Raw genomic sequence first — 10,731 nt, 5'->3', positions numbered from 1 at the left:
AAATTATTTTCCCTTGTGAAGCAAATGTTCAATGTCAATATAAATCATAGGCAGCGCGAGGGCATAATATGCTGAAAATTATTATCGCTGGCATGGCCAAATTGAGATAATTTTCCATTCCTTCTGCCGCCATCCACGGCTCAACGGGCGTTTCTGCACTCCTCCAGTTTGCCCATGACATTATTCAGGTGTTTGTTGTTTTTCTTCCTTGGGAAGAACTGCGGTGGGTTCCATAATAAAGCGTCGCAGTCTTCTTCAGGCTGTCGTAAAAAGGCACAAAACACCCCTTGGAGAAGTGTGGGAACGCTGTTCCCCCGCGTTACACCAGCACTACACCTATGAATATGTGTGGGAGGGGAGAAGTTCTATCAATATTGCACTTTCTTCTGGTCACCAATAGGGGGAAGAGATTACTGGTGCACCTTTATGGTTTAGGGCAGAGGTTTTCAAAGTCTGAGACTGTGGGCTTCCCCTCAGACAAAGCATCATGATTGTTATTTAATCCCATTGGAACTCAACAATTGATGCAAGATAGCCTGATATTACTGTTGACTATGTTGACACACCAAATACATAGAAAAGGTCTGTCTAAAGGCATGCATTTGTTTATGACCCTGGAATTTGATTATTATTAAATTATATGTGATCACCTTTTGATAACTTATAATAATAATAATAACTCATGTAGTATATTTTCACTTCCATTCAGTGAGCCTCCCCTGAAACTGTTTGGAGCCGCACTGGGGAGGCCCGCCTCCCACTTTGAAAACCTCTGGTTTAGGAAATTGACGCCCCCTTGCATAATCGTGATATATCCGACAGCACATGAGCACAGCATGACTGAACTGAAGTGACAGCAACCGCTGCAGAAGCTGGTCTTCAGTTACCATCATGTGACCGAAGGCGACAAGGCTTTTTTTTTTGGAGTTGGACTTGGGGTACTATTCGTGCTACCAAAATAGCCCCCGTCAGGTGCAACTTTACACATTGGCTCAGGTTACAGCTCAACCAAAACATAGAGGATCAGACGATCACACGTGAGCAGAAAGTGCATTTCAGTGTTGATTCTTTTTCCCGTCCTGTTGCGAAATATATACAAAGTCCTGCGGTCGTCACATGTAAACATTACAGATGGACTCCTCATCTCAGACGGCAGCCGAGTGTTTCCCTCCGTCTCTGAGCTGCGAAGGCGAGCACACGGCAGGTTCTTACCACACAGAGAAGTCCAGTGAAGGCACCGGGACATGTCAGTAAACACAACAGCACGCAAAATGCAAAATTCGCTTTTTTTGTCCCCCAGCCAAATAGATTAGCATTGTTGTTTTTGGCTGGTGAGTGAAGCAAATCTACCATCCAATTGCATATTTTACCAGTATGTGGCAGGTGCTAATTTTCTGCTCTGACAGCACTGTAATAAAAAAAAACAATGAGAATATTCTTCAACAGATCTCACAATATTGTGTATATTTTATTTCTTATTTGCTTTAATTGTGGGGAAAATTAGAACAATTCTGCCATTTTAGTACTAGAAAAATGCCATTGGTTGACTGTATTGCATCTGTAATATCTTAAATATCGCTGTTGTGTTGTGTTTGCAAAAATACTATTTCAACCATTTTAAGGTACCGTATATTGTATATAGTCTTCCAATTGTGACCATTTCTGCTGTCTATATTTATATCTGCAAGGCCTCCAGCCAGACAAAGTGTTTATTAGCCAACACAGACCCCATCACATAAACACTACTAATACAAAACTATACAGGCTACTGTATATAAATTATGTATATACATTTTTTACATAATCATCAATATCATTCAGTAGCTCAAGAACAGAGAGGGCCGAGCTGTTGTCATTTTCTCAGCTGACTTTAGATGTGGACTCTGGAACTCATTTTGGAAACAATCCCTTCATTCTGGCTTCACTCAAGAGTTCAAATTCTGATATCAAATCAATCCGTCAATATCTCCAGAACAGATCCAGTCTCAGCAGGGCATTGGTCCTTGAAATCCTTGGAAGTTTGTTGAAAATGGGTCATTGAAAGTGGTTGAATTTATTTTGTGCAAGAATATATTTTTTACGACACATTGTTTAAGAAGGTGCGGGAACCCTGCAGTCTGTGAATGTGTTTACATTTTGTTACTGGAAGATTTAAGACTCCTGTTAACTTGTTATAAGCAGTTTGTTAGTTTTGTTAGTGGGTATAGGCTATGGCACTTTTTATTTTAGTCCAAAAGGTTCATATCTGTCCGTTCATATCTATCCATATGAATTTTGGATAAAAAAGGCACCTGGAGTTCCTCACTGATTCTCTAGCCTGTAATCCAGTCTGCTAATCTGTGTTCAACCTGCCAAGGACTGAAGTTACCTTCAAATCTTTAAAAAAGTACAGTACCACAGATTGTTTTCATTGTGTGGTGTCTGTCACCTTGGAAACGTACAGTAGGCACCACTTTCTTTCATCCAAATCATTTTGGAGGCAAATTGCTTAAAACCAATAACTAAAGTTCATTATTGCATATCTGTAGGCTACAAAGAATGTAGGTCCAGTCAACACTGTCATGGACTGAAGTAGTGAAAAAGTACCAACATTAAGCTAAATTGGTTTAATTAGGTAAGAAGAAAGGTTCATCATTCAATATCTAAGAAGGTCCAGTCTGCAGTCTGGTATCATTTTTCAACCAAAGCCTGTGAAGAGGACCATCATTTGTTTTGGTCAGTTAGCTGTGTTATCCCAACCTATGCATACAGGTGTATAGAGCTGCAATGATTAATCGAGTTAGTTGTCAATTAACTTAAATTAATCACCTTCACCAACTATTTTGATAATCGATTAATTGGTTTGAGTAATCTTTTATGAAAAAAGTCAAAAATCGGAATTCCAGCTTCCTAAATGTGAATATTTTCTGGTTTCTTTACTCCTCTATGACAAGAAACTGCATATTTTTGGGTCGTGGACAAAGCAAGACATTTGAGGATGTCATCTTGGGCTTTGGCAAACACTGATTTTCCATAATTTTCTGAAATTTTATAGACAAACAAGTAATCGATGAGTCGAGAAAATAATCGACAGATTAATCAATGAAAAAGATCATTAGTTGCAGCCCTAAAGTGTAACAGGTACGGAGGCAGACTCACCAGCTTCCTCTGGTTGCCGAGGCAGAAAGTGCAGATGGGTCTGAGTGCGGCAGCGGCGGCGGGCCCGTGCAGGATGCTCTGGTAGCGGAGGCAGGGCTGTCCGTCGCGGCAAGCCTCCCCCAGCAGCAGCACGTTGGCCAGGTGGGAGATGTAGCTGGAGGCCAGGCGCAGCGTCTCGATCTTGGACAGCTTGCGCTCAGCAGGCTCGGTGGGGATGAGCGTGCGGAGCGCCGTGAATGCCGTGTTTACGCTGTGCGTCCGGTCCCGCTCCCGCGCATTGGCCGCCTGCCTCCGTTTGCTGATGCCCGGCAGACGTGCATCTCCTCCGCCTAGGGAAGGGGATCGAGACCCGTTATCGATAGGTATCAATCGATAATTTCTAGGGATGCACGATATATCGGCAATCATATCGGTATCGGCCGATGTTAGTCATTCTTTAATATATCGGTATTGGTCCGATGAGCAAAATAAAAGCAATATTAATATCGGTGTTGGACAAAACTTTCATATTGAGAGGAAACAATCCGGTAAATCTATTATTTATGGGCTTTTCCAAATGTTTTGGAAATAAAGAAAGACATTAGTTTATCAAATTCACAGTGTTTACATGTTTTTCCAGTATTATAGTACACAATTTGATTATCATGCAAACTTGTTTTTATACAGATCATATCGACATCAGTAAATATCGGTTATTGACCACAACATAAATGTTAATATCGGTTATCGTATCTGTCAGAATTTGCATATCGGTTCATTTCTCAAAACCTGAAAATCCATAAGGTCCGAGCTTATCGATGCTGCTATCGAGACTCGAGGGTCCTATAACATAATGTTATGTCTCGAGAGATGACAGCCATGTATTTACCTCAAATCACTGCTGCACAAACGTACAGTACGATTGTTTAATAAAGTGTTTGAATTAAATTTAATTGTGTGACAAACGCCGTTAAACTAAACAAAGAAGAATTGAATTGCCTCACCAGGCTAGGAAAATTTCATTCTGTTCAGAAATCCAACAGTCACACTCACACAGACTCACAGTTAAGCAATAAAAGCAATAACAGTTCTGTTAAGAATTCAATGTCATCTCATCTTTCCACCAAATAGAAAAGTATGGACAGTGGTATCGATAAAGACTCGGATCGTTAATCAGTCTCGAAAATGATATCAATATAAATAAAAATTAACGATCCCCATCCTTACCTCCTCCGCTCCGCCGCCGCCTCCGCCTGGACGCCCCCCCGGCCCGGGAGCCTCCGCCGCCCGCCCCCAGCAGCAGCGCAGGACCGCGGGGGCTGCAGCCGCCGCCCGTGGACTTGTCGGAGCTGTCACTGCTGCCGCTGTCCAGCTCGTCCAGGTCGGAGGGGAAGGCATCGGGCTGCGTGGCGCTCAGGCTGTCGCTCCCTGTGGACTTCATGCTGGCTCTGGGTCTACTGTGCCGTGCGTATGGTGCTGGCTCTGGGTCTACTGTGCCGTGCGTATGGTGCTGGCTCTGGGTCTACTGTGCCGTGCGTATGGTGCTGGCTCTGGGTCTACTGGGCCGTGCGTATGGTGCTGGCTCTGGGTCTACTGGGCCGTGCGTATGATGCTGGCTCTGGGTCTACTGGGCCGTGCGTATGGCGCGGCGGCGGCTGTCCCGGCCACTTTATCCTGGGGTGAAAATAGCACCGGGGGCCGAGCAGCTGCCGCCGATCCGGTGACCGAGGGGGTTTGCGCCGTCCGTCCGGCCCCCGGCTGGCTGATCGGCATGCCATTACTTGAATGACGGCTGCTTTCTGGGTCGACACCGCGCCGTGGAGAAGGGAAGACAGGTGGAGTCTATAGGAGGGGGGCGGGGGAGGGGGGCACCTGTCATGGTCTCTGGACTGGAGGATGCAGGTTTATATTGGGGTTCGACCGATATGGGTTTCTCAAGGCCAATGATGATAGGCTATTTCTGGATTAAGCTGCCAATATTTTGTGTGCCAATATCTAATTTGTTTGTTTGAATTCATGCAAAACATGTGTTTACAGTGTTGATAAACTAGGAAAGACGAACCATTTTATGTCATTGGAATTTAGTTATGGAAAGCCCTGAAAAAGCCCTAGAAATCAACATAGGGTTTTCCAGCAGTAGCCTATAGCTCTACTATATGTGCTCATGGAACCTATATTTACACCATTGTTTTGTGGAAACTGATCAAATCAGAGAGCCATTGTAGTAGGCTATTAAGAAAAATGTGCGCTGTGGCTCATAGCCTACTTTGACCGATAAAAAGAAGAAAGAAATCCAATGGATTTGTTAGTATTTTAAGTACTGCAAATTATATTTTAAATTTCCACTGAGGAGGTTAGTTAATGCAATGGGGGTGGGGGGGGGGGGGGTGAGGGGGCTGGGACTCCAGTCACAACACACTGGAATTGTCCTTTAATAAATTCCACACCTGTTAATATAAACAAAACTGCATTGCTAGTTCAATGTAGTTGTAACTAAACTATTCACTGGCAAAAAGTAAAGAAAATATTATATGGCAGAATTCGAGTTCTGTCACAGGTCTGGAAAGTGCTTGAATTTAAAAATAAAAAATCAAGTAGGCTATACTGTATGTATTTGGTGTAGTCTGAAGAATGTCAAACAGCAATATCAGGCTATCATAATCAAAAATATCATAATCAATTTAGCGAAGCTAAGTAAGTAAACTAAGGGGAAGTGCCTTTTTCCAAGCTTTATAAGGGGAGGCCCATAGTCTCAGACGTTCAAACCCGCTGTTCTAAGCTAAACATCTACTGTATCTAGTTTTCTACATTTTTTATTTTTATTTTTTGACAGGGCAGGAGATAAGCTAACCTGAACGTTTTGCCCCCCCCGGTTGCTTTTTTTGTTGTTGCTTTTTTTGGCTAGCTAATGATTCAACGGGCTAATTTATCAAAACAACTGATAATGTTAACAAATTATAGTTTTTATTTTTACGTCAGCTCATTTTCTCTGATGGATTTATTCAATGTGTTCAATTGTTTCTTCTACCATTGCAAATATTGATATTGTAAATCACTCTGGATAAAGCACAACTAAATATAAATCATCATAAAGGCATTCATTTCACATGATACATGGTTGGGATTGTATGAGAATACACAATTGATCTCAGTCTAACATCTGAGTTGTGACAGATTAGTTCAAATGTTGGTGTTAATGTTTTTCTTTTTCTTTTTGCAGATGAGTATTACAATACTGTGTGTAGTATAGAAAATTAGGTAACAATTAGTTTACATTCATGTTAGTTACATTCAGCTTGAAGTCAATATAGCTTGATTAAATAAAATAATACACCTTTTGTTTTAGATATTTAAAGCCCATGGTTTGAAAGATCCTGGTTTGATGGCTGGAATCTGGAAAAAATAAACAAAACAATCAAATATTATATATATATATATATATATATATATATATATATATATATATATATATATATATATACACACAGTATCAGTACAAAACAAATATCAGTACAAAATATTGGTATCTCTATAAATCTCTTATTGATTGAAAACTAGCGTGTGTTTTTCATGTGTTTTTTCACGTGATTTTGTTGTGAGGGAGCGCACAGTGCTAATACAGGATAGGTGCAGGCAGACTTCAATGATACTGGGAAACTGATATTCCTGTTTTATGTTGTATTTGTTTGTATTGTTGAAGTAAATGTGGTTTTTCACATGTGATTTTGGTTGTGATTTGTTTTGTTGTGAGGGAGCGCACAGTGCTAATACCAGATAGGTGCAGGATACATCATACAACATGAAAGAGGATGATCAGTTTCTCAGTATAGTTGAAGTACTGTACCTTGAGGTGTGGTTTTTCACATGTGCGGAAGTGAGTTCCGATTAATTTTAAAAATCCTTATATAACGAGTTTTATGGCTGGAACCAAGATAATCGGTGACCTACTGAATCGTGAGTGACATAAAACATTTCACTTGGAGCAAAAACAAAAAATAACAACGGGGGGGAAATCTAATATTCTATTTTTTCCTGTCTTTATTTTTTGTTTTTGCTCCAACTGAAATGTTTTATGGTCACTCACAATTCAGTAGGTCACGGGTTATCTTGGTTCCAGCCTTAAAACTCATTTTAAGGATTTTTCTAAATGTCTATGGAGAAAATTAATGGGGAACTCACTTCCTGGGCAAAAAAAGTCACGTGACTGTTCAGCTCTATACAGGATATGTGCAGGATACAACATGAAAGAGGAATATCAGTTTCTCAGTATAGTTGGAAGTACCTTGAGAGTGAAGGGGGAGGTGCAGGCCAGGCACGCTCTCTCGGGCGTGGCGGGGCTGTGCAGGGGAAACGGGCCAAGCAGAGCAGACTGGGAGCGGGCGGCGGCCACGGCGTCTTTGATGGCATAGAACACAGAGCTGCCCAGGAAGAGCACGGGCTCTCCAATACCCTGCACACCACGGGGAACGTTGTTGGTGATGTAGAGGGATGGAAACACAGCAGGGGTCAGAAACAGTGACACATGAGGACAGGTCATAGCCAAGGACGTCTGGTCACACCTCTGATGACAACTGGGTGAACTAACTTCTCTTAAAGGGACTTTGGTGAAAACTGACTTGTAACCTTTGAGTAGTGGAGGGAGAAAGGCTCCTCTGGGTGAGTCAAGGTTTAGGAAGCGACTGACCTTTGAGGAGTAGATGGCGTGGGGGTTGTTGGAGTCGGGCAGCAGGTAGACATTGAAGCGCAGCGGGATGTCACAAACGGCAGGGATCTTATACTGAGACGGACCACGAGTGTACAGAACCCCAGACGGAGAAAACATCAACTCCTCCAGTGTGTAAAGACCCAGACCCTGGATGAAGGCTCCTTCAATCTGAGGGAGGGAGTGAAAGAAAGAAAGAAGTAAAGGAAAGTCATTCAAAACAGGGAGGGAACAAGAAAGACAAAAGAAAGCAAGAACAATGTTAGTCGCCAGTGCATGTGAGAATTGTTTCAATTGTTGGGTCTAAAATAAAGAGCCTGGTCTCCTACCTGTTCTATTTGTAAAGCACCTTGAGATAACTCTTGTTGTGATTTAGGCGGTATATAAATATCAAATTGATTGATTGATTGATTAATGAACAAAAGCAAGAGAATGAAGACAAAGCATACCAGGGGGGAAGAAAATAATTGATGAAAAGTAATTTAAAAAATCTAAATAAATTGAAGAAAAGTATGCAAAAAGAAACAGAAAATGAAGAAAGCTAGAAAAGAAAGACAAGAAATAAAAACATTAAAGGACATTTTCAAAAGACAGAAAGGACTTTCCAGGCCCAATTCACTCACTCAGGAGCCAACACGGCATAGTTAGGTTAATGACTAACTGTTTGCTTGCTGCTGTTTAACCTGTATCATTTGACTGCAGTCACTCGTGCTCGCACATGACCATCGTACATTCTGGAGGCAGGTGGTGCGTAAAACCACGATGCAGAGACAGCAGGACGTAGGCTATTTACTAACATTGAGTAAAAAAAAAAAATTCTATTCTTGCAAAAAATGTACAAATGCAAGCACTTTCAAGCATGTCTATTTATGTCTATTTTCAAAAAAAGTCAATGGGTTGATTATTTTTTCTCAAATCCACAAACTTTCAAGGATTTCAAGGACCCGTGGGAACCCTGAGCAATAATAACCCTGTCCCACCTGGCCGATGTCCACACACGGGTTGATGCTCCGCCCGATGTCCATCACGATGTCCGTCCTGAGAGTCTGCCAGGAGAGAAACCACACCACTGCTTCACTCACTCCTCTTTAAAGGGGGACTTACAAAATGGCACTCTGCTTGATTTGGAAAAAAACAAGGGAAGAAGCAGAAGAGCGTCCCCTCTTGTCTGACTATACTCCTTGGCTGTGTTCAGACCATTGATTGGTTCAGACCGGAAAAATAAACCGGAAACGGTGCCATGACACTTTTCCCCGCATAGATTGAAAACGTTATATCAGAGTGTATCAGAGATAGAGTACGTTATAAATATAGCCACGTTATAAACAACTAACCAATGCTGGTGGTCCGTATGGAAACAGTGTTACTCGAAATGGTTAAAAGTTATGTCAATTTGGTCATTCAGTGGCGTTTTACTGCCATGTAAAGTAACTAACGTTAGCCGCTAACATTAGCCACAGTAGCCGATTACCCATAATGCCTTGTGTTATTGAAGTACACCACGCGCAAATACCACCGTGACGTAACGTTGTACCAAATCGGCCATTAATTTGAGCCCCCCCCCCAAAAAACAGGTTTGAACCCATCGAGGGCACTCCAAAAATGATACCGTTTGTACAAATGTAACAGTTTGGTCTTAAATGTGGAGATTTTGACAAGGAATCCTTCACACACCACACTTGGGGGTTAGTCCTGCTTTAACAAGTCTGATGAGGTCTGAGCAAGTCATATTTAGATGAAAGGTCTGAGTATAAAAAGCAAAAAAAATAGACTTTGGTTAAAAGGCCCTACTGTACGAACCAGCTATCCCTTAAAATACCCTTTCATGTACTGCAGGGCCAGCTCAGCGAGGCAGCGCAGCGGGCGAGCCTAGGAATCGAGCACGTGTAGCGAACGAGATGCCTAGTATCTCTATATCCTGACTGCAATCACTGATATAGAGTGTTTGGTCAGTAAACAGAAGTTAAACCTTTCAGGTATCCCATCTCACTTTATCCAATCAAAAAGGATTGAGACAACATGGTTCTCATTCCCAAGTAGTCAAATACTGACACTTTGGGTTGGTGTTCTGGACCGGATCACCAACGAAAAGCCTCAGCATTTGACTACTTGCGGAATGAGAACCGTGTTGACTCAATCATTCCTCCAGAATCGCTTACAGTCCCTTTAATTTCAAGTCACTAGAAATGAAAGGTTCTGTAGGATTCTGGAGGATTTTAAATCTAGTGTCTCCACAAACTAACCCCTGAATAAATTGCTTAAAAACTCATAAGTATTTGCCATGAAACATGAACCATAAGCAGCATCTGATGTGAGGCAGGTTGGCCTGTGATTGGCTGTCTGACCCTGTAGTCCCCGGTCAGGCTGTCCAGCTCCACCTCACTGCAGCAGGCTCCGTAGGTGAAGTAGGAATAGGGCCGCCCCTCCATCTGCTCCCAGTCCATACAGCAGTCTGGACCTCTGACGTGCACACACACACACACACACACACACACACACACACACACACACACACACACACACACACACACACACACACACACACACACACACACACACACACACACACACACACATTCAAAAATGTTTATGGAGAAGATGAATGGAGAATTCTCTGGTGGAACCAGAACTGCAAAAAAGTGCGGACACTGTTGAGGTCTCTATTACTGTTGGTAAGTAAGAAAAAAATATATAGAATAATAATCTGGTCATCCATTTCCTTATTTATGTCTGTGAAACGATGGGTAAAACAAGTTTTTCCAGGTGAAAACAGGTAGAGAGAAAAACGTTTGGCAGGTAATTCCCCCCCAGGCTGATTTTTCTAAGGCTGTGTTGTAATAATCATTTTCACCACAGGAGTGCACCACTACCACATGTTCTAAATAGGACTAAAAGCATAAATGTTTTCTTCC

At 42.1% G+C, this 10,731-nt stretch overlaps 2 protein-coding genes across 2 annotated transcripts in view; both read right to left on the bottom strand.

Moving 5' to 3' along the window:
• Nucleotides 1–978: 978 nt before the first annotated feature.
• On the bottom strand, nucleotides 979–4,558 carry LOC310773277 (transcription factor 15; the record flags this gene model as incomplete). The annotated part of the gene is made up of 3 exons (XM_083633155.1): nucleotides 979–1,181; nucleotides 3,139–3,467; nucleotides 4,345–4,558. The coding sequence occupies 3 exons, from the start codon at nucleotides 4,556–4,558 to the stop codon at nucleotides 1,146–1,148; spliced, it is 579 nt and encodes a 192-aa protein (XP_083489281.1). The 3' UTR covers nucleotides 979–1,145.
• Nucleotides 4,559–5,963: 1,405 nt separating this feature from the next.
• Nucleotides 5,964–10,731, bottom strand: part of aox6 (aldehyde oxidase 6) — a 49,134-nt gene continuing 44,366 nt past the window's right edge. The window contains exons 30-34 of the mRNA XM_083633992.1: nucleotides 10,165–10,279; nucleotides 8,800–8,865; nucleotides 7,802–7,990; nucleotides 7,400–7,567; nucleotides 5,964–6,510 (exon numbers count right to left, since the gene is read on the bottom strand). Coding sequence (XP_083490118.1) covers nucleotides 6,460–6,510; nucleotides 7,400–7,567; nucleotides 7,802–7,990; nucleotides 8,800–8,865; nucleotides 10,165–10,279 — 589 coding nt within the window. The 3' untranslated portion in view covers nucleotides 5,964–6,459. The remainder of the gene's footprint in view (nucleotides 6,511–7,399; nucleotides 7,568–7,801; nucleotides 7,991–8,799; nucleotides 8,866–10,164; nucleotides 10,280–10,731) is intronic.

Source organism: Poromitra crassiceps, assembly GCF_964638095.1.
Source record: "Poromitra crassiceps genome assembly, chromosome: 3".
Classification (NCBI taxonomy): domain Eukaryota; kingdom Metazoa; phylum Chordata; class Actinopteri; order Beryciformes; family Melamphaidae; genus Poromitra; species Poromitra crassiceps.
Note: the sequence above shows the minus strand (reverse complement) of the source record. Positions and strands in the feature narration are given on the sequence as shown.